Source organism: Mustela putorius, unplaced genomic scaffold (genome assembly GCF_011764305.1).
Source record: "Mustela putorius furo isolate JIRA1106 unplaced genomic scaffold, ASM1176430v1.1 tig00003923_pilon_pilon_pilon, whole genome shotgun sequence".
Classification (NCBI taxonomy): Eukaryota; Metazoa; Chordata; class Mammalia; order Carnivora; family Mustelidae; genus Mustela; species Mustela putorius.
In genome coordinates this window covers 3,397,586-3,421,951 of record NW_025422068.1, presented here as the reverse complement: position 1 = coordinate 3,421,951, position 24,366 = coordinate 3,397,586, and the positions used below count along the sequence as shown (strand labels likewise).

Sequence of the window (24,366 nt, the reverse complement as noted above, 5' to 3'; positions counted from 1 at the left end):
GTGTTTTTGTTAATGTGCTTGTTATCCAGCTGCACAGCTGTTAGTGGTCTTGCTCCTGTCCTATCTTTTTCCTCAGTTATTTTTAATGTGTGGTTTTTCAGAATGCAAGATTTTTCAAAACACATATGACAGTGTTTTACTAGAAACACATATATTTATTGAGAGCCTTCTGTTTTTTCAGGTATTATTTAAGTGCTGGGAATTTAGATGTGAAGAAAACAGACAAAAATCTGAGATTACATTCTAGTGAAAGGGGTATAGGAAAAAAGGCAAAAATATATTAATAAATGTTATAGAGAGAAACCATGTTGCACAAGGGAATACCAAGTAAGGTACAAAGGGTACCATTTGAGTAAGGACCTGTAGGAGATATGGATGTGGGTATTTAGAGGAAGAATATTTTAGGAAGAGAAACAGCCAGGGTAAAAATCCTGAGGTCAAGGCATGTTTGCTATGTAAAGGAGTAACAAGGAGGACATTGTGGCTAGGGCAGAGTAGGTGAGGTGGGGAGTAGTCAGGGATAAAGTTAAAAAATTAGTCTAGCCAGATCTTACAAGCCCTTCTGGGCCTTTGTGGTAACTTTGGCTTTTACTGTGAATTACATAGAAACCATTGACAATGACCGATTGATATGATCTCACTTGGATTTTGAAAGGATCTCTCTGGGGTGCCTGGGTGGCTCAGTGGTTAAGCCTCTGCCTTCAGCTCAGGATCTCAGGATCCTGGGATGGAGTCCTGCATCTGGCTCTCTGCTCAGCGGGGAGCCTGCTTCTTCCTCTCTCTCTCTCTCTCTCTGCCTACTTGTGCTCTCTGTCAAATAAATAAATAAAATCTTCTAAAAAATTAAAAAAAAGAAAAAAGAAAAGGATCTCTCTTACTGCTGTATAAATCAGACATGGGGAGCAGAAGTGGCATCAGAAAGGCCAATGCAGGAGTCTTTACAGTAGTCTGGGAGAGAATCAAAGGGGCATAGAATGGTAGCAAGTGGTAGTGGTAAAGATGATCAAATTGGTTAAATCTCAATGTGATTTGAACATTGAATAGGCAGGATTAGACTGAATATGGAGCTTGTATGAGAAAAAGAGAATGATGGCTCATGTTGATGAGCACAAGGAAGAATAGAATGACTTCTGAGTTGAGTTGAGAAGAGTGTCTAAGATGCTGATTCTGAGGAGCAGGTAGATTTGAGAGTCTGGTCTTGAACATGTTAATTTTGAGATAACTGACATCCGAGAGATGTAGTATACTAGATGTAGTTTTAGAAGGAGGTCTGAGCTGAAGGTGTAAAATAACTAGTTGTCAGTATATGAATTTAAAGGTGTGAAGCTGATTGAGATCAAGGAAGGACAGTAGAAGTGATAGGATTGAACTCTGGGGCATCCCATTGTTGAAAGTATGGTGAATGTGGCATATAGTGGAAGCCAAGTGAGGACAGTTATTTCAAGAAAGGAGTGATCACTAGAATCAAATGCTACTCATAGATAAGTGTGATGAAGATACAAACGTAGTGATCCAAAGGGGCACGTGCACCCGAATGTTTATAGCAGCAATGTCCACAATAGCCAAACTATGGAAAGAACCTAGATGTCCATCAACAGATGAATGGATCAAGAAGATGTGGTATATATACACAATGGAATACTATGCAGCCATCAAAAGAAATGAAATCTTGCCATTTGCGACAACATGGATGGAACTAGAGCGTATCATGCTTAGCGAAATAAGTCAAGCAGAGAAAGACAACTATCATATGATCTCCCTGATATGAGGAAGTGGTGATGCAACATGGGGGCTTAAGTGGGTAGGAGAAGAATAAATGAAACAAGATGGGATTGGGAGGGAGACAAACCATAAGTGACTCTTAATCTCACAAAACAAACTGAGGGTTGCTGGGGGGAGGGGGTTTGGGAGAAGGGGGTGGGATTATGGACATTGGGGAGGGTATGTGCTTTGTTGAGTGCTGTGAAGTGTGTAAACCTGGTGATTCACAGACCTGTACCCCTGGGGATAAAAAATATATGTTTATAAAAAAATAAAAAATTAATAAAAAAGAAAAAAAATCCAATTTAACAGTGTGACCTTGACTAGAGCAGTCAGGATATGCATAGCTTGAGAAACCCGCATACATTATAGCAACATGTTTCTTTAGTTCCATCTTTCTAACCTCAAAATTAATGCCTAGAAAACTTTGATGCTTAGAACATTTCTGTGACAATGAAGTCAGTCTTTTACATTTATAGATGTAAAATGTTCTTCCCCCTTATCATGCATTACTTTTGTTCTTCTTTGCGTTGACTGACCCATAACTCTTACTCATTCCTCTGTAATGAATAGTAAGGTAAAATCCTAGAGTGTTTATAATGAAAGCAACTTGTGAATTTATTTAGCCCAACTTGAACTTACTTATTATTTACCTACTGTGACTGAAATTTAATTTATTTATTAATTATTTTTGAATTTAATTGTTTAATAAAATGTTTTTTTTAAAACAGAAATATGTTGGAGAAGTGTTTAACATTGTAAGTCAACAGTCAACAGCCAGGCCAGGATGCATTATCGCATTAGATCCCATTACCAGACTTGTAAGTACTATTTTTCTGGCCACTCAGCCTTGGGAAATAATATATATGTCAACTTATGTTGGTCTTTATTTACATTCAGCAAGGCAGAAAAACCCAGCTGCTTCATGTTTTTCAAGAAGATTTCATTTTGAATAACCTTGAGAAGAAAGGTCTGGGAAAAGACAGAATATTATCTGATGCAGGTAAAGAATAGTTTTTTTTAATGTAATGAGAAATATTATGTGGGGTATATTAAACAGTAAATAAAGATAAGTTGTTATAATGTTTCATATCACCTATGTGAACTTGAAATTTTCCTATTAGGTTTGTGATGTTATTTACCATATAAATACCCAGTAGTCTTTAATTCTTTTTTTTTTTTTTTTTTTAAGATTTTTATTTATTTACTTGAGAGAGAGGGAGAGCAGGAGAGAGAGAGCATGAACAGGGAGAGTGGTTGAGGGAGAGGGAGAAGGAGGGAGCCCAATACAGAACTCTATCCCAGGACCCTGAGTCCATGACCTGAGCCGAAGGCAGACACCCAACTGACTAAGCCACCCAGTCATCCAGTTGTTTTGTATTCTTAAACCAGGAAAAAAAACATGAAAAAATTAAAGGAGTTTGTCAGTTATATTTTTTAAAAAGCAAAATAGAGATTTTTTATTAATAGCATATGAGTATGCTTTGCATAGATACAGTCCTGCACTAGCAGTTTGGTTAATCTGGATACCTGACCTTTTAGAAATCTACAATTTAAAGCAGTAGCTTAAAGCTTCAAGTTGTAATTTAAAGACAAAGTGTTTTAATTAATACTTTTATAGTTAAGCATTTAAAAAAATTAACCTCCTCCACTAAAAATTAACTGTTATTTTGTATAGAGGAAAACAGAGCAAAATAAAGCTTAAACCTCGTGGTCATTAGTTTTAATTATAGAGCCAAAGCAAACTGAGAAATTACTTTCCTTATAAATGAACCATACAGTTTTTGCCTGTTGCTTTTAAAAGTCTGTTATTAAGCCCCACATAATACTAATTTCATTAGGTATTTGTTCCAGGTTATTTTTCTTAGATATCTTGTACATTGTTTCTTAATTCCACGTTTTTCTATTTTTCTTTTCCTTTGAGTTTGCACTGTTATGTCTAATGTCTAATTTCTTACCACTGTTTTCACTTAGTCATTTTCCCTGAGAATTCGTGAACTGTGCAAAACACAGTGCTTTGGTAAGCTCTGAATATAATAATGGAAAGATACTGCAAATGGAAAATAAAGATGTCAGGTACAAGATAAAGGGCTATTTATATCAACAAAATATTCTTTATTTTTCATTTTTTATATCGAAATATTAACATTAATATTGTAAACAACTCACGTCTCTTTGAGGTATTTTTTAAAGAAGTTACTCTCTTATGTTTTAGGTGGAGTTTTGTTGTGATCTTAAATCTATTCTAGCATTTTCTTTTCTAGGATTCTTCATTTTTTAATTTTTTTCTCCCTAAAAATGAATATTTTTCCTAGTATTTCTTAAAATATTCTGGAAATCCTTACTTTTACTAAAAAACTATTATCTTGATTGTCAAAGTTTTCCAGAAAACATCCACAAAATATAACATGTTCATCTTACTTTGTTCTAGTATCAAGAACCGAAGAAATGCTTCACAGATAAATTTGTTATTAGGACAGTCTTTCTTGTTAGTAAAATTATCAGAAGTAGGTTGATCTTTGATCTTTTTTCATTAGTCTTAATCCCTTATTCTTCCTCTTAACCCTTGGAATTTAAGTGTCTAACTCACCCAGAACCCATTACCAAGGTTACCTTTTTATTTAGTTTCTTTTTTTTTTTTTTAAAGAGTATACCAAGACTCCATGTTTTCATTTAGTTTCTTAACACAATATAACTTAAGATATTTGTGGTTATTTTTCTGATTTTTATATATTCTATGATTTATATGGTTTTTTACTTTTCTTTACATAATTTTGTACATAGTGAATATTAGTTTATAATTAAGAAAACTTGGATTAAAGTCCATCATTAAACCATGTTAATTTTTTTCCAGGTAATGAGTCACTGATTTTATATTTTAGATGCAGTTTTATTTTCAGCAGCTTGTGTACTGCTTAAATTATGCCCTTTTGACTAAGAAAAATTCTTAATGGATGAATGATGAATATCTTTATTTTGGTTCTTAGATAAACTTTATTTTGGTTCCTAGATAAACTTAGATAAAGGTCATTCCATTATGGAAGTTATTTACTTAGAAATGTGTTTGGCAATACAATTTTAATCATGATATGTTGATTTACAGTATCTAAAAAAAATAATAAAATATCTGTCACATAGTTCCCACCTGTTCAGAAATTTCCTTGTGGTCTAACCTATGTGAATAACATGATAGTCATTACTATGATATGTGTCTGTTTTTAAGCCTGACAATTCAGAAGTGAAAAGTATAACATATATTTTAATTGTTAAAGTCTTAATTTAACACAAATTCACGTGATCAGAAAGTTGATTGCATTCTATAGTGCTGCTTTGTATATAGAATTTAGATAAGAGTTTTTTTTTTTAATTCATTTACTTTAACTTGGCATAGTTAATAAGTTATCTCATTTATCCATGTTAATAGTGAAAAATATTAATACCAACAGGCAGCTCACCTAATGGATTTTCTGAGAAATTCTACCTAATTGTGATAGAGTGTACCCAAGACCATCGTTCATTGCTACACATGTGGAATTTACATTTACAGTCCATTCCTGTCTCATTGGGTGAGTCATTTTTTTTTTTTTTTGAAATATCTGGAGCTTTAAGTAGGCTTAAATGAATAAATTATGTATGAGTAGATAGTTCAGTACATTTTTTAAAATACATATTCTTTTCCTTTTCTTTCTTTCTTTCTTTCTTTCTTTCTTTTTAAAGATTCTATTTATTTATTTGAGAGGGAGAAAGTACAAGTAGGCAGACTGGCAGGCAGAGGGAGAGTGAGAAGCAGACTCCCTCTGAGCAGGGAGCCCCATGCAGGGCTCAGTCCCAGGACCTCAGGATCACGACCTGAGCTGAAAGCAGCTGCTTAACGAACTGAGCCACCCAGGCCCCCTAAACCTATTCTTATTGAGTGAAAATAATTGTAGTTTTATTCAGTTAATGAATAAAGCAAATGGATTCTCTGATTTTCTTTCCATAAAGAAACCTATTAATATTTTTTATAAGGCTTTGGGATTATAAAATATAGCTGTTTTAATACTTACAGGGTTCCCCCCCTCCCGGTTTTTGGTTCTTTTCTTATGTTTTATAGATGAAAAAGTAGATACAAAAATATCTGAAGCAGTTTGGCAGCCGGAAGAACATTATTCTTCTTCTCCAGAGAAGATCGTATCTCCTTTTTCACAGAAGTATCAGGCTTGCAGAGCAAATCTCCAGAGTACTAGCAAGTTGACTCTGACTTCAGAAATGGTTTATAGCCAAGAGATGAATTTGCCAGAAGGAGTTGAAATAATAAGTGTTAAGCCATCAGCAGGTTAGTAAAGTTTGTGAAAAGAGACTAATCAAACTTGATAATCCATGAATATTTAAAGGTATTTAAAAAGGACACAACTTCTGTTTGTAAATCTACATGGAAGCAGAAATGGAAACACTATTTTAAGTATCCTACATTGAAAAGTGAAATTCTCATTATGTTTTCAGATTATTCTGACATTTGTCAGCCAGTTGTAATCTTAAGTATTGATTTCCAAGACAAATTTTCATGATGCCTTTATGAAGAAAAACCCAGAGTTTCCTGGGCAGAGATATTAACAAGGTTGTGCCTTATTTGGCAACTTTGATAATATTGGTAGTAACTGCCTGGAACTGTGTCTTTAAAGGATTCTAAGTGCATGGGTCCTGGTATATATTTATCGTCTTTATCCTAGGGCAGTAGTTCTCAAAATATGATCCCCAGACTGGCAGCATCAGCATCAGATCCCCATGTGGTACCTTGTTAGAAATAAAAATTCTTGGGCTACCCCTAGGATTTACTGAATCACAGACTCTGGGGTATACCTACCAGGCTGTTTTTAACAAGGGTCCCACATAACTCTGATTGCACAGAGTAGATCACAAACCACAGTTCTAGGGTATCAAGAAAACCAACACAAAATCTGTCTTTTGTCACTCAATTATTTGTTTTTTCTAGTCAGAGTGTGCATTTTTGTTTTTTTCTACTTCTCTGTCATTTTTTGGACTGATGACTTCGAGTGCTTTTCAGTGCCATGTTATCAGGTACTTAATCTTTTTTAATTGGTGAAATTGGCAGGACTTGGGGTATTAACAGGACTTGGGATAACTTTTAATTCTACATCCCTGTATATTTTACTAAAAGATGCACCAGTGCAAGGAAAGTTAAAATGTGAAAAAGAATGATGTTTTTGCATTGACACAATTTTAAGAGCTATTCCCTTAGCCAAACTGGAGTTCACTGCTGAACTCCAGTTAAAACTTTTTTTTTAATCAGGACTCTTTGCAAGGTAAGCTAGTCTCTTCAGCTCAGAGATCCCAATGAACAATGCTAATTGTGTCCTTCTGCAACACTGCTATCCTCCTTGAGGAGTTTAAAAAAAAAATTGTTGAAATGCTTTCAAAGTACAATAAATGTCCTACATAACATTTATATCTTATAATTAGTAGTTTATATTTTATTATTTAGAACAGGGGTTGGCAGGCTATGGGCCATGTACCTGTTTTATAAATATATTTGCTTGAACCTTGCCACACCTATGGTTGACTTTTGGGTATACCTATTTTTCCTCTAGACTGGCAGGGTGAGTAGTTGCCGCAGAAACTCTATAGCTAGCAAAGCCTAAAATAGTCACTACTGATGACTTGGGATGGTTTGGGAAATTAAGAGTATATAATTACAATAAGGACCCAAATGTTTTGTCCCACTTAGGAATCTTGTCAGTATCAGTAGTATCAAATACCCCTCAGTTATGGAGGGCCCATTTAGTACATAGGTAAGCATGTGCTATGCACAAAATGGTAAAAATACTGAAGAGGAGCCAATAAATGTTGACACAGTTCTATTTATTTATTTATTAAAGATTTTATTTATTTATTTGACAGAGAGAGATCACAAGTAGGCAGAGAGGCAGGCAGAGAGAGAGAGGAGGAAACAGGCTCCCTGCTGAGCAGAGAGCCCGATGCGGGACTCGATCCCAGGACCCTGAGATCATGACCTGAGCCGAAGGCAGCGGCTTAACCCACTGAGCCACCCAGGCGCACGTTGACACAGTTTTAAAATGTACTGATATCTTTAAAATGCAATTTATAAGAATTGGATGATTAAAAATTGGGAGAAAATAATACTTCTGAGAATCAGGACTAGAATTCAGGTTTTCTGATTCTGTTGTATTCTACCTGTTTGGCATAAGGTACTACACACATTTGGTTAAGGGTCCTTACCTATAAAATGGAGAAGTTGAATTTACCTCAGAGTTCTCTTTCAGCTCTAGGTTTTGATAATATTTCCCTTTTTGTATACCTTTTTGATGTCATTAAAAGCTTTAATAGCTTTTTACTGATCTTATTGACTCTTACACTAAATGTACGCTGTCTTGTTAACAGTAGTTTATACAAAGACTAAAACCTTTGGTGCATGAAAGCGGAAATATTTAACCAAATTTGACATTTTGTTAATTGATTATTTTTATTTTAGGACATCTGAGTTCTTCTTCCATATATCCTGTGTGCAGTGCTCCTTATTTATTGGCAACTTCATGTTCAGATGAGAAAGTAAGATTCTGGAGATGCAGAGTAACAGATGGAGAATCTGATACATCAAAGAATGGAAAAGTGGATCTGGTATACATTTGGGAAGAATGGCCATTACTTATCGAAGATGGACTTCATAGCAATAGTAGTATAACCATCCCTGGTAGGCCTGTAGAAGTTAGCTGTGCACATACAAATCGGTTAGCAGTAGCGTATAAGCAGCTTCCATCTAATAGTAGGTCTTCTCAGGACTTCCTGATGCATGTCAGTATTTTTGAATGTGAGTCTACAGGAGGTTCATGTTGGGTCCTCGAACAGACGATTCATTTAGATGAATTGAATACAGTGTTAGATTCTGGTATTAGTATTGATAGCAATTTAGTGGCTTATAATAAACAAGAGGTGTATTTATCCAGTAAAGAGAGTATCACATCAAACACAAAGCATTTAGTTCACTTAGATTGGATGTCTAGAGAAGATGGTTCTCATATCCTCACTGTAGGAATTGGATCAAAACTTTTTATGTATGGACCTCTGGCTGGCAAGGTACAGGAACAGGCTGGTAAAGAAACCCTAGCCTTTCCTCTCTGGGAAAGCACTAAAGCTGTGCCTCTTTCTAAATTTGTCCTCTTAAGAAGTATGGACTTGGTTTCTTCTGTGGAAGGCTCTCCACCTTTTCCTGTTTCTTTATCATGGGTCCGGGATGGCATCCTTGTGGTAGGAATGGATTGTGAAATGCATGTATATTCCCAGTGGCAGCCATCTTCTAAACAGGAACCTGTTACAGCGGATTCATACAATGGGAGCACGCCATCTCTAATAAGTTTAATAAAACAGAGCAACTCATCGAGTTCTGGATTACATCCTCCAAAGAAAACCCTGACTCGATCCATGACCAGTCTTGCACAGAAAATCTGTGGAAAGAAAACTGCCTTCGATCCATCTCTGGATACGGAAGATTCAGGTCTTTTCGAAGCAGCTCATGTTCTTTCCCCAACTTTACCTCAGTACCATCCTTTGCAGCTTTTGGAACTCATGGACCTTGGCAAAGTTAGGAGAGCAAAAGCCATCTTGTCGCACCTTGTCAAGTGCATTGCTGGGGAGATTGTGGCACTGAATGAAGCTGAATCCAATCATGAGCGCCGCCTTAGGTCTCTCACTATCAGTGCTAGTGGGAGCACTACCAGAGACCCCCAGGCTTTCAACAAAAGTGAAAATACGGATTACACAGAAATAGATTCTGTCCCTCCACTTCCCTTATATGCCTTACTTGCGGCAGACGATGATAGCTGCTACTCATCTTTAGAGAAGTCTAGTAAGCAGAGTACCTTAAATAACTCAAACCAGTTGTCAAAAGAGAGTTATGATGAACTTTTTCAGATCCCAACTTTAATGACTGATCATCAGGTGTTAGAGACAGATGAGGAAAATACCAAGCCCAGGGTCATTGACCTTTCACAGTACAGTCCAACTTACTTTGGTCCTGAGCACGCTCAGGTTCTTTCTGGCCACTTACTTCATTCCAGTTTACCAGGACTCAGCCGGATGGAACAGATGTCTCTAATGGCCTTAGCAGATACAATTGCTACTACCAGCACCGATATCGGGGAGAGCAGAGACAGAAGCCAAGGTAAAACTAAATTGGGCACAGGATTGGAGGCGAAACTGAATATGTTTACTTATTTACACAGAAAATAATCCTAAGGAATGTTTATAAAAATTACACCCAGGAAGGTGTTTTTTTTTTTAAATCATTGTTGTTCCCTCCTCGATAGTTTTAACTTTAACATATACTGTTTATCCCAGAAATGATAATACTTTAAGAAAGTATGCAAAGATTCATTATGCCAGCCATTTTTACTTAATTGCTCAATAATATTAAAGATCCAACTGAATCCTTTGGAGTTTGGTAAAAGTTAGCATTCTTATTAACTAATCAGTTTAGATACCTGAAAATTAAAGGTGCTTTCTGCTTTTTCTCTCATGTTGTAATCACTATTAATTTGATTTATAAAATATTGAAGGTTTTTTAAATTAGCACTAATGTATACTTCTACCTAGAATTGCAAAAACAGGTATATTAAAATTGGTCTTTTCCTCATCCAGAGAGCATTTTTTTTTCTTTTTAATCTCCTGAGTTAACATACATATATAAAAAAATTGAATGTAGAATTTCCATCACATCTCAGTAAGATCTGAAATTAATAAGTCTGGCCTTGTGCATTGGATGGTAAGATGCATCCCTTGAATTATGCTTGAAAGGAACATACACAACTCTTCTTTCACATATTAGCAGCAGATTATTGGGATGGTCTAGGACCTGAATCAACATGGAAAGTACTTTAACATACTCCATAATAAAGGTTAAACTTTTTAAAACTTTAGTCATATTTTGAATTAAATAAGATCAGATCTTATTGACATTTACTTGGATTTTGCTAATCGGCTTCTTTTCTTATAAATACAAATAAATAGATACTTTTTGTTTTGTTTTGTTTTTCTATAGGTGGAGAAACTCTTGATGAATGTGGTCTAAAATTTCTTTTGGCTGTTCGACTGCATACTTTCCTTACAACTTCCCTTCCAGCTTACCGAGCTCAGCTTCTTCATCAAGGTGATTTTCGTAGTAATCTACTAAAAGAAATGGGAGTAAAAGTAGAGAGACCGGAGCACATTTGTTTGTTTTTGCCCAGATGTGATAACAATGACAAATTTGACACATTCTCAGTTTCCTTAACTTACTTGTAAAAGCATTTATTTCCACATAGTTTTCTTTGCTTTAAATACTGGAATTTTTTGGTAGCTAGAAAGAGCTAATAAAGAAGTAGATATTGGGCAATTGGATGTTCTGAGTTGCATATTCAAATGCATCATACTTTAATTAAAGGCCAATTAATACTGTTTTATTCTCTTTAACTTCTTCAGGTTATCTTCTTTCTCCTTTCACATTTATTGAAGTTCAGTTTTTTATCCAAAATTGGGTAACATTTTTGTTACAGAAATACTATATATTCAGTATCTAATTGTCTTACATACAGAATACAGAACACTGAAAGTAAAAATTCACTTACCCCCAAAACTACTGTTAACATTAATATGTATTTCAGATATAGTCTAGTAAACTTTCAGGTGAGTCTTGACTACAAGACTTAAAGTAACAAATACTACTGAAATTTAAGGTAACTTAAAACAGGGTATTTCTTGGTTTAAATATTGAGTCCATATATGTCAAAGCCATATCTTTTAATTAAGCACGTACCTCACCTAGAAATACTAAACAGAACGTACTCTGAAGAGACAAATTAGAAGCTCAACAAGAAATAATGCATGTACCAATCAGTAGGTTGAGAGAATTGCTGGTGTTAATGATGCTGTTTAAATAGAAAAGTATCTGACATGCTAGTTATTATGTGCCAGGTACAGTACTGTTCTAAAGTCTTTAACTATAATATTTTAATCCTCACAACGATGTAATAAGGTTGTACCATAATTACTCACACTTTATAAATGAGGCATCTGAAGAATCAAGAGACTAAGTAATTTGCCGACAGTTCTATAGTTAGAACTACAGTTCGAGTTAGGGTTGGAGGTGGGCTTATTTTATACATTCTGATTCCAGAGGCTATAGTCTTAAGTTCTGTTCAGTGCGCTGTCCCATCTGCCTGATGCTCTTTTAATTCCATGAAAAACAAACATTGACCAAAGGACAATGAGAGTCAGCAACGAAGAACAATTATTTAAGCATAGACTAAAGCTTTACATGTTTCTCATTTTCTAAGGAAAGGTCATGGGTAATAGCTAGAGAACAAAAATAATCAGCACAGTGGCATTTGCCATACAGCATTTTTTATCTTTTAAAAAATATGTTTTAATTATAGAAAATATGTGCTTATTGTAGAAAACAATGAATTGATAGAGTTGTTAGGAGAAGCAAGAAAAAAATAAAAACCCATATTTCCTCCAACCTTAATTACTTAATTGTAACTCTGTGAATCTCATAAAAAGTTTAGACATTTTTATGGCAGATATGAAACATACATTTCTGATAATCATTATAAAAACACTTACGTTTCTTATAAACACTATTGGTGACATTTCTTCAGGTCTGTCTACCAGTCACTTTGCGTGGGCATTTCACTCAGTAGCAGAAGAAGAGCTGCTGAACATGTTGCCAGCCATGCAGAGAGATGATCCCACTTGGTCTGAACTTAGAGCCATGGGTGTGGGATGGTGGGTCCGGAATAGCCGCACCTTACGCAAGTGTATAGAGAAGGTAAATTGTGTTTTATTTTGGTATAAAAATGAATTTAGGGGGCACCTGGGTGGCTAGGGTGGTTAAGCATCTGCCTCCTGCTCAGGTCATGATCCCAGGGTCCGGGGATCGAGCTCTGCCTCAGGCTCCCTGCTCAGTGGAAAGCCTGCTCCTCCCTCTCCTTCTGCCTCTGCTGCTTCCCCTGCTTGTGCTCTCTCCTCACTCCTTAATTAAATAAATAAAATCTTTAAAGCATCTTTAAAAAGTATATTCTGAGTGTTTCTTTAAAGGACATTCCATATTTCCTTCTTGTTTCTCCCTTTTTTTTTTTTAACTGAAGCAGTAAAATGCTTTTGAATAGCTGTTATATTTCAAAATATCACATTAATACAGGTTTTTAATGTTTATATTCTAATTCTTAAATTGCTAAGTGACACACTTATGTAGTAGCATATGTCTGATTTTTATGAAATAGTGCATACACATCTTTGAAAAAATAAAATAGTACTGAAGAGCTTGTAATGAAAAGTGTAGTCCTGTGTTCCCATCTGTCTGTGTCTTTGGAGACCACCATGAATTACTTTTGAAATTACAGAAAATTAAAAAAATAATAATAAAAGAAAAAAATTACAGAAGATATATGTATGTCTGTGTATGCATATAATATGTGTTTGTGTGTGTATATGCATCCATGCATTAGTCATATATTTTCTAAATGTATTGAACATTAAATAATGTGTGCCAGTCTTGAATGTGAGAGCAATTATTATGTTTATTTAAAAATTGTTTCTGTGAAATTCTAACCAATATTTTCTAACTGTAGGTAGCCAAAGCAGCCTTTTATAGAAAGAATGATCCTTTAGATGCTGCCATTTTTTACCTTGCAATGAGAAAGAAAGCTGTGATTTGGGGATTATACAGGTAGGTGAGAAAACTGTGCTTCAAAATGGAAAAATCTTCATGAGAAGTAAATGTATGAAGGAAAAGTAAAGATTTGTTGTTCTTGTCAAGTGTGTTTCTTTGTAGATTCTTAGTTATTTTTGTATTTAAGGAGATTCTTAGGAAAGAAGCCCAGGCTTTTTCGATAGCAAAAGAATAGAAGAACATTTTTTTGTTTCTTTTGAGGATGTCCCATGATGCTTCTATAAAACAAAGACCTAAACCAAAAACTTGGATCTGGAGTCGGGAAGATGAATTGGTGGAGTCTTGAACAGTCATCCTCCCTCTGCCTTATTAAAGTTCATGGGCCGGGCCATCCTTCCAAACTATCCTCCTATAGTGGTCCCTGACCTGACCCCATTCTTGAGCTAGGATCACTTGGAATTTTTCTTTTACTAGTTCTCAGCAACACTTGATAAATATGATCACCAAAAATTGTTCACCATGTATATTGCATTCAGCTCTAGGTGATTCCATATGAACAGCAACCTTTGGGGGGAAATCATGGGCACCAGTCAGTTTTCTAAGAGGCTTGAACTTTTAGGATTGTTTTGAGAGGACAGATTCCTTAGGTTTTGATTACCAGTCATCATCAGGCGGGCAGTGAGTATGAAGGTGATTGAGGAAGTTTAAATAGTGAAGTAATACAAGTTAATACAAGTCATGTATTTTGCATGGATTTAGACATAATTTCTTAAAGTCCTACTAAAGCAGTTTTCTTTATAGTTTGAAAGTCTTCAGTAATGTCTGAGATTTACATGAAGAAACAGATGTTTACTGTAAGAGCTCTTTTGCTCAGAAAAGAAGCAGATGTATAGTACTTGATACACTGGCAAGTGTTTCTTTGGAGTCCTAGCATTTAAATGGGTAACTTTGGTGAAAATTGGTTCTAATTGTGGGAATATTGTGTTTCAAAATTTTCGTACATTTTCTTTTTCCTTATAGATCCCAAAAAGACCCCAAGATGACACAGTTTTTTGGACACAATTTTGAGGATGAGAGATGGCGTAGAGCAGCTCTAAAGAATGCTTTTTCTTTGTTAGGCAAACAAAGATTTGAACATTCTGCAGCATTTTTTCTTTTAGCTGGTTGCCTCAGAGATGCAGTTGAGGTAATGATGAAACTTGTTTAAAAAAAGTATTATCCTTTCAAGCTCTTTCTGTGGGCTTAAATTTTTATTTTTTAATTTCAATTTAAGTATAGTAGAAATTACATAAGGCTAAGTACTTAATATATTTAACAGTGACTTCTAAAATTTTGCCATTTAGCTTGAATGGTACTTATACAGAATGAAGATTAACCACATTGTATTGGTTGGTAGAGGTAATTGATCTAACTTTTAAAAATATTTATGAACAGGTTGAAAAAATTTTTTTCTATCCATTTAAACATACATGACTCTATATTTGGCTCTGTCTTAGTTGATGAACCTTAGCATATTTTTAACTGATTATTTTTCAGTAAGCCTTAAAAAATTAAAACATTTAAGGTATAACCTATCTCACATTGCTCTTTTTGAAATATATAAATATATTTATTTGAGAGAGACTGAGAGCATGCATGAGAGAGAGCAGGAGTGGAGGGGAGGAGCAGAGGGAGAAGGAGAAGAATCAGACTCCCTGCTGAGCAGGAGCCCAACACAGGGCTCAGTCCCAGGACCCCAGTATCATGACCTGAGCTGAAGGCAGCCATTTGATTGAGCCACCCGGGCACCCCTCAAATTGCCCTTTTGCTCGGAGTTTCATACAAGTGATTCGAAACATCTTTTTAATTAGAAAACCCTATAGTCGGCTGAGACAGATGGGAAGGGGTAAAAGTTCAAGAAACAAAATGTCAGGACTGACATTGAGCTTGGGTGGCTCAGTTGGTTAAGCATCTGCCTTCAGCTCAAGTCCTAATCTCAGGGTCCTGGGGTTTGAGTCCCACCTCATGTCAGGCTCCCTGTTCAGCAGAAAGTCTGCTTCTTCCTCTCCCTCTGCCCCTCCTCTCTGCTTATACTCTGTTTCTCTCTCCCTGTCTCTCAAAAAAAGCACGTTCCACTCTTGATTTCGGCTCAGACCATGATCTCAGGGTCATGAGATTGAAAGCCAAGTGGCGTTCCAAGCTGTGAAGCCTGCTTAGGATTTTCTCTTCTTCCTCCTCTGCTTCTCTCCCCTTTGTCTCTCTTTCTTAAAAAAAAAAGGGGAGGGGGGAAATGAGATAAAATGTCATTTGAGTTGAATCTTTTGAGGGTTATTTAATTTTATAGGCTAATTCTTTTTGCAAATAGGTATTTAGTACTAGTAGGTAGATTTGCTAAAGCAAGCAGTATATGTTTTATTTGTTACTATCTTTGTTCATTTAGTTCAGATAATAACAGTGCCTTTTATTCATTCTAGTTATTAGTCAGTTGAGTTTATCTTAAAATGAAAGATGTCCCTGCTTATTTATGACCATGAGTTCTTTTTTTAAAGGTATGTCTTGAGAAACTGAATGACATTCAGTTGGCTCTTGTAATAGCTAGACTCTATGAGTCTGAATTTGATACCTCTGCAACATACAAATCTATTTTACGTAAAAAAGTTTTGGGGATTGATTCTCCTGTTAGTGAACTCAATTCACTGAACATAAATATGCATTATGATCCTTTTCTTCGGAGTATGGCATATTGGATTTTGGAAGATTATAGTGGTGCTCTGGAAACATTAATAAAACAGCCTGTCAGAGAAGATGATGGTAAGCTGCATTTCTAAGATGTTGATAATAATAAGTTATGTTAGCATTTGCTGGGTACAGAGCACACTGTTGGGTGCTAACGGTAATACAAAGCAAGTTGAAAACATGGACTAAGACTTTAAGTGGGAACATCAACCTAAGTATGTGTTTCTTGTTTTGCTTTGTTTTGTTTTGCTTTTTAGGTGGGAGGATTCCTTTTTTTTTTTTTTCCAGAAAAATCCTTTGAAAACCAAGAACTTAAGATTTTCTGCTTTTATAAAATCAGTGTATTGAACATAAATGTTATCAACATTTGAGTCTAATTCTGGAGAAAATAATGATGTAAGGGTGATTTTCTTAGGGGGAAGTTTGTGTATTTGCTATCCAGTTTTATAATTTTTATAATAAAAATATTCAGTGTAAAAGCTGACTTAAGTGATATGGTTAATATTTTATCAGAGTGTAGTAGAGAATTTTTTAGAATTAATATTTTGAGACTTATTTCTGCCTTTTGTTTTGGAAATCCCATTTGATGAAGCTTTTTTGGAGGTTAGTATATAATAGAAATCTTTGTATAAATTATATAAAAATGATGATATGCGCTTTTCAAATATTTTTCCATAGGTGGAATTGAATTGGGTTCTGATAGCTGGTATCATAGGTGTCATATCATTTGGAATACTAACTGGTGAAGATTTTAATTTATGGCTATTTACATGGCATCATTTAATCGGGAAGTGTATCATGAGTCTTACTGTGAAAGACTTGTGAGAAAGCCATGTTCAGTTAACTGTTCAAGTGTCCTGGCCATCTAAGCTGAAGATTTCCAAACTGTCTGCTGTGTGATGAAGGAAGGAAAGAAAATGCCTTTTCTTGTCATATTTTTATGTCTACACATATTCATGTCAAAAATGTATTTTGATTTGGAATTAATACACAATCACATACTTTCAGAGCCAATTAAATCTCTATTCTGGAAGAAAATTTTTAAAGGTAACTGGGACTTGGGCCAGGATGATAGTAGTAGAGGCAATGAAAAATGGTTGGATTTGGAATATAATTCTCAGGTAGACTAGGTAAGATTAGATATGGAATGTGAAGGGTATAAGAGTCAATTTTAATAACTCCTCTAGGTTTTTAGCTTGAGATAAACGATATGGGCAAGACCAGGAGCTGGTGTGGGGGAGTGTTGTTTTAGGTAGAGAAGACTTCTCTGGTAAGATTACCTCTGAGCAGAGACCTGAGTGTTATAAGGTCAGTGTAGCTAATTCGGTCAAGAGTTGTTTATGCTAAAGGCTCACTAAATAAAATGGCTTTGAGGCAAGAGTGTGTGCATGGAAATAGAAATGTAAATTGGGCATGTGAATAAAGCAGTATAGATTTATAGGGTAAATTTGGGCCTGAAATAGTTAAGGCAGGTTATCCGTGTCTCAATGGTATTAGAAGCCATGGGACTGTTCGAGTTCACTCATGGAGGAGGGTAGATAGAACTGAAGTCAAACCTTGAACTCTAGGGCACTCTTAACATTCTAAAGTAGAGGATGAGGAAGATTTAACAAAGCAGACTGGGAAGGAATGTTGAGGGAAGTAGAATAAGAACTATGAATATGAAAGTGGGTGTTTTAAATAATCTTATATTGTTGATTGAAGAGGTGTGAAATCAGTATAACCTTTGTTTTTCCTTCCTGTGAAAACACTTCCTTTACAGATGTGTTTTTGTCTATTCATTGCTGTATATTACTTTGTTTTAGTAAAATGTGGTCAAAAGACCAGGTAGATAAAAATGCTATGGTACAGAAAAAGGATTGTGGTACAAGTCTTGAACTTTTCTTAGCTGATAGAATGAATTTTCTTTCAGATCAAGTCATGATGTCAGCCTGTAATCCTGCAGTTTTTAATTTCTACAATTATCTAAGAACACATCCTCTTTTGCTAAGACGTCATTTTGGATCATCTGATGTATTGTCCACACACATGAGTTTAACAGGAAAAAGTGGGCTAGCAGGAACAATTAATTTAAGTGAAAGAAGATTATTTTTTACCACAGCCAGTGCTCATTTGAAAGCTGGCTGCCCTATGTTAGCTTTGGAAGTATTATCAAAGATGCCAAAAGTCATCAAGAAAACAAAACCTTTTTGCAGAACACCTAGTTTCCTGGATACTAGTAAAGACTGTTCCCCTTCTTCTCCATTAAAGTTGGATGCCAGGGAAGATAAGTCTTCTGCTATTGACTGGTCACAGTCACTAATGAATGGTTTTGGATCTTCTTCAGAAGGTTCCTCAGAGAAGCAGTCAAACTCTACTCTTTCTTTTGACTGGAGCCAACCAAGTGTTGTATTTCAGGATGACTCTTTAGAGTTAAAATGGGACAGTGATAACGATGAAGATGAGGATCTCCCTATTTCAATGAAAGAACTAAAACCTTTACAGAGAAAAATGGGGAAAAAAATAGATGAAACAAGTTCTAATTACATAGAATCTCTCAGCACACTAGATGAAAACGACATTTTAAGTCCATCAGAAGATATCATTGCAGTTCAATTAAAATTTAGAGCATGTTTAAAGATTCTCACAGTCGAACTTCGTACATTATCTACTGGGTATGAAATAGATGGTGGAAAATTGCGTTACCAACTCTACCACTGGCTTGAAAAAGAGGTGATAGCTCTTCAGAGGACTTGTGACTACTGTTCAGATGGTGAAGACTTAGAGGCTGCATTTGGTGAAAATGGAGATGAATTTGGATTAAATGGAGATGCTGAAGATATGCTTCAGCAAACAAAAGTGAAACAACTAAGAGAAAATTTTCAGGAAAAAAGACAGTGGCTTTTGAAATATCAGTCCCTCTTGAGGATGTTTCTGAGTTACTGCATACTTCATGGGTCCCATGGTGGCGGTCTTGCCTCTGTGAGAATGGAATTGATTTTGCTTTTACAAGAATCTCAGCAGGTATGTAACTTACACAATGGCCAGTTAAAGTAGTACACATAAGAGAAACAGTTTTTGGTATTGCTGTTTGTCTTTAAATATTAAAATTTTTGGTTTTCTTCACTATGGCTGTTTAAAGGATGCTCTTTTTTGTATGGTGCATTGTATTATGAATTTGTAGAGTTGTGTGTGTAATAGTTTCAGGATCATTCAGCATCAGGCCCTTTGATCAGGTGAATTCATACCACAGCCAGTGCTCATTTGAAAGCTGGCTGCCCTATGTTAGCTTTGGAAGTATTATCAAAGATGCCAAAAGTCATCAAGAAAACAAAACCTTTTTGCAGAACACCTAGTTTCCTGGAGTGCTGTGTGAGATGATGATGGGTTTCTCATTAGAATAAGAGGGTATTATCCCCTCATTTTTTCAGTATACTTGGTGGAATGTTGACCTCCTCAGGTCCCGTAATTCTATGAAGGTTTCTGTCATGCTTTTAGTTTTTAATTGTTTTAAAATTTTTCCAAGAGGTCCCTGAATTAGTTAAGTAATGGATTAAAACTGTAAACAGTTGATTAACCTTTTTTTCGCTTTGTTTTTAAGGAAACCTCAGAACCAGTATTCCCCAGTCCTCTGTCAGAGCAGACCTCAGTACCCCTCCTCTTTGCCTGTACAGCCAGTGCCAAGACAGTTGTTGCCAACCCATTACTGCACCTCAGTAACCTCACACATGATATTCTGCATGCCATCATAAACTTCGATTCACCACCCCATCCTGACGTCCAGAGCAGCAAAGTAAGTACACTTGGTTCATTCTTTAAAACTTAGCTACTTATGATGATAAAACCAAAGGAAAAATGTAGAACAGCACTTTTTAGAGACAGTTTTAAACATCAGACTAAACATAGGAATTGTTACATTATCACTTACATATTTTTTGATCAAAGAAAACTTACAGTTTGTATACAGATACATTTATCTATATGGTATGTATATGGTTTGTATACAGATATATGAGTAATTCTTTGAGTATTACACTTAGGCAAAAAGCTGATTGCCTTTTAGAAGTAGAAACTTTTAGAAATGATTTAGGAATTGACTTTTAGAAATAATTTTGGTGTAAAATTATTAATATACAAGTTAACTTTTCCTTTTCCTTGTTTTAATATTAAAACACTATATATTTTAAGATGAATGTGAAGTATTTTGCCTCTCTTGTTTCTCTAGGCCAGGCAGTGTTTTATTAATGAGCTACAGCAGAATCACACGACACGTTTGTTAAAAAGTTTATATTCTTAAGTTGACTCCAAACTTATTGAATCAGTGTGTGAGAATGAGTCCCAAGAATATGTATTTTTAGGAAGTTTCTCAGGTGATTCTGATGCATAACTAATCAGACAGTTATCTAATAATCATCCACATCATCTTGCCACCCATCACCACTGTACTTTATATACCATTGATATCACATTTCATGTTTCATCTTTACTCTAAAACATACTGAAATCCTTTCAAGTATGACCAGGTTTGTCTATTTTTCTCTCTTTCTTTTCTTGAATAGTCTGTCATTTGGTTCTCGTGTACTTCACAGGCTGTAATATCACACCTGTTTGATATTCTGCTTGCCTAATGGTGGCCTCTCCTACAGTTTTACCTTCTTGAATAACCTTAACCCTTGTCATTTAATTTTGTCACTTATCCTGTACTCTTCTGTAGAATAAGTGTCCCCATGGTATGTTATTCAGTAAGGAATTAAATTTCCTTCAGATAGTGCACAATTTTAAAGCTGTTTAAGAACCATTCTGAAACATTAGTATCTTCAAATGACTATCATTTATTTTGCTTATGATTCAGTGGGTTGGCTTCTCAGTTTTTCTAATTTCGTCCACCTGGACTGACTTCTGGATATTCTCATTTGTCTTTGGTCAGCTAGTAGGGTGGCTGGATTCTGGATTAGGATGGCCATGTTTATATTTTTAATATTTTTGGTTTTTATATTTTTGGTGGTTGGCAGACTATTTCCAGGACTGATAGTCAGCGATCAAGCAGCCTAGTTTCTCTAGAAAAACAGAACCAATATAACATGTGTATGTGTGTGTATAGAGCTGTGTTTTATAAGCAGTTGGCTCACATAATTATGAAGGCTGACAAGTCCCAAGATTGGCAGTCATGCAGCTGGAGACCCAGGACCTATTGTGTAGTCCAGTCTGGGTCTAGAGGCCTGAGAACCAGGAGAGCCAGTAGAGTATAAGTTCTAGTCTGAAAGCCAACAAGCTTGAGACCTAAGAAGAGCTAGTGTTTCTGTTCTAACATAGAGACAGGAAAACACCAATGTTCCAGCTCAGTGCAGCCAGGCAGAAGTTCCCTTTTTATAGCTTTATTGTTCTATTTAGGTATTCGACTGATTGGGTGAGGCCTGCCCACATTAAGGAGGGCAGTCTTTCTTACTCAATCTTCCACTTCTACCAATGTTAATTGCATCCCACATCAGCCTTATAGATACACCCAGAATGTTTGGCCAAATGTCTGGGCACCCCTTGGTCCAGTTAAGCTGATACATAAAATTAACTGTCATGCCTGGGTTATTTCACATAGTAGTTGCAGGGTGTTTTAAAAAGCAGCAAGAATAGCATTTGCAGGCCTTTTGGAGGACGAGGTTGATAAGTTAATAGCATTTTGCCATCTTGGTCAAAGCAAGTCCCATGGTCATTCCAGATTCATTAAGTAGAGAAATAGACTCTACTTTTTGATTAGAGAAGCTGGGAAATATTCTGATCATTTTTGTAATTTTCCATATTTGGACTTGCTGTCTTCATTTTTATGATGATATTCTTGATTTTAATTCATACCACACATCTTATTGATAATTGAAGGGGAAATAGCAATATGATTTTAATCTATGACTCCTTTTTTTTTTTTATCTACATATAAGACTGTCATACTTGATGATTAGATCAAGAACCTAGTCTTTTAAAGTCTAATCTGGGACGCCTGGGTGGTTCAGTTGGTTAAGCGGCTGCCTTCAGCTCAAGTCATGATCCCAGAGTCCTGGGATCAAGTCCCACATTGGGCTCCTTGCTCAGCAGGGAGCCTGCTTCTCTCTCTCTGTCTCTTCCTGCCACTCTGTCTGCATGTTCTCGCTCACTCTCTCTCTGACAAATAAATAAATAAAATCTTTAAAAAATAAAAATAAAAATAAATAAATAAATAAATAGTCTAATCTAGTTGCTTTCTGACCCGGGTTGTGCTTCTCAGATCTGCCTCTCTCATTGCTTGTCATGCCATGTTTAGAGCCTTCTCTTTCTCAGTACTAATGTTCGCCCTTCAGTTGCTGTCTTTCAAACTTTCTTCTTTTTCTAAGTAATTGCATTCTCTTTTGATTGCTTGTTTTTTCTTGTAGTTAGAATATATGTTAGCATATGCTTCAGTGACCTGTCCATAGGTAAACTATCATTTATCAGACTGAGATTTTTCATATTTTCATTGAGGAAGAAGGTTGAATCTTGGAGGGGTTTCTTTTAATACATGGCTTATGCACTACTGAATAGCTAACATCTGTTCCCATTTGTTCTTAAAATAGAAATTAGGTAGCAGGTGTGTGTTTTGTGATTTCTGCCAATGGCCTTTGTGTTTTTAATTTGTTTGTAGTGTGATCTCTATATGCATAAATGAGTGTTAAGGAAAAAACAGAAATAGTTTTTAAGGACAAAATAGTTTTTCCATCTTTTTTACATTGCTAGATTATAGTAGGTCTTGAGACAAGTTTGATTTTTTAAAAGTTATACTTAATTTTGTTTTTTTTTCTTTTTCAGGTATATGTAATGCATACTTTAGCAGCCTCACTTTCTGCTTGTATTTATCAGTGCCTTTGTGGTAGTCATAACTACAGGTAAATATCTTTTTGTGAAATTTAGGAATGTTTGCAATAACTGATGAGATTTCAGAATTTGTATGCTCTTGCTTAGAAAAACTGTTTATGACAGTTTAAATAATACCAAAAGCATTTGAAATGATGAGTACTATTTTTCCATCTTTGAATTTTAGCTTTTCTGCCTTTGTGGCAAATGAATGTTAAATAGACCCTTGTCAGTGTAACTAGTTAACTTTTATTGATTACTGCCTAATGCCAGGCCTTGTGATACACACGGAGATAAGTTCTCCTTTCTTGAGGTCCAACTAGTTAGAAACAAATGTACAAGTTGATAAGTAATATATATAACATGACATTGCACTTAGTGATAAGTACTATAGTACAGTTATAATTATATACTGTAACATTACAATGTACTGCATTGTATATTTATAATATGAAGAGAGGTTCAGGGAACACACAGGAAGGAGTAACTGACTTGAAATTGAGAAAAATTTTATCAAAGAGTGATGTTTATGATATTTCCCTTTATAGCCCAAGGTTTCACTATAATTTAGCTAGGCTTTTAAAACACACTGTTTAACACCTTGGTATCTTCCTTTAGTTCTTTGAAATTCTCATTCCTTTTTTAAAAATTTTTACTTAAATTCCAGTTAGTTAACATACAGTGTAATACTAGTTTCAGGTATACCTGCTCATCACAAGTGCCGTCCTTAATCCCTGTCACCTATTTCCTCCATTCCCCCACCCACCTCCCCTCTGGTGACCATTGGTGTGTTCTCTAGAGTTAGGAGTCTGTTTCTTGGTTTGCCTCTCTCTTATTTTTCCCCTATGATCCTTTGTTTTTGTTTCTTGACTTTTTTTCTTTAAATATTTTGTCTTTCGTCTCCTATTTCTTATTAGGTATTGGAACTTACAGGTTTCTCTTATTTTCCTTTTAGCTTTCATCTCATATTTTTTTTCTTTATTTATTTTTGCTTCATTTTAGGAGAAATCCTAATGCCATTTTCCAGACACTCACTCTTTCTTCAGCAATGTCTTGTCTTTTATTTAGGCTGAGTTTATGTTTTATAAATTCTGTTTTTCATTTTTAAGATCTCTTTGTTGATTTTAATGGTCACTTTTATTTTTATAACTTACTGTCTGTATTAATTGTTTTAATGTCTCTGAGTATAAAGCACCTTCTTCATGTTCTAAATCTGCTTCCTCAGGTACAGGTCATTCACAGAATTTGTTGATTTTTACCTGATATTAGCCTTCCTTGGCGGTGTTGATTTTTGCTTGTTTATGTTTCAGTTCTACCATGGGAGTCTCAATTTACTAATCTGCTTCTGTATTCCCAGGGTAGTTTCAGCTTGATTTCTTTGACCTTCATCCTCC

General features: G+C 35.3%; 1 protein-coding gene across 6 annotated transcripts in view; it reads left to right on the top strand.

Moving 5' to 3' along the window:
• The window catches only part of DMXL1 (Dmx like 1), a 127,522-nt gene that overhangs the window by 44,137 nt on the left and 59,019 nt on the right, over window positions 1-24,366 (top strand). For all 6 annotated transcript variants that reach the window (XM_045069337.1, XM_045069336.1, XM_045069335.1 and 3 more), the window contains 13 exons: window positions 2,493-2,582; window positions 2,662-2,764; window positions 5,208-5,327; window positions 5,855-6,076; window positions 8,252-9,937; window positions 10,814-10,921; window positions 12,411-12,580; window positions 13,383-13,480; window positions 14,444-14,609; window positions 15,952-16,213; window positions 18,051-19,141; window positions 19,719-19,910; window positions 22,928-23,004. In XM_045069337.1, coding sequence (XP_044925272.1) covers window positions 2,493-2,582; window positions 2,662-2,764; window positions 5,208-5,327; window positions 5,855-6,076; window positions 8,252-9,937; window positions 10,814-10,921; window positions 12,411-12,580; window positions 13,383-13,480; window positions 14,444-14,609; window positions 15,952-16,213; window positions 18,051-19,141; window positions 19,719-19,910; window positions 22,928-23,004 — 4,385 coding nt within the window. The remainder of the gene's footprint in view (window positions 1-2,492; window positions 2,583-2,661; window positions 2,765-5,207; window positions 5,328-5,854; window positions 6,077-8,251; window positions 9,938-10,813; window positions 10,922-12,410; window positions 12,581-13,382; window positions 13,481-14,443; window positions 14,610-15,951; window positions 16,214-18,050; window positions 19,142-19,718; window positions 19,911-22,927; window positions 23,005-24,366) is intronic.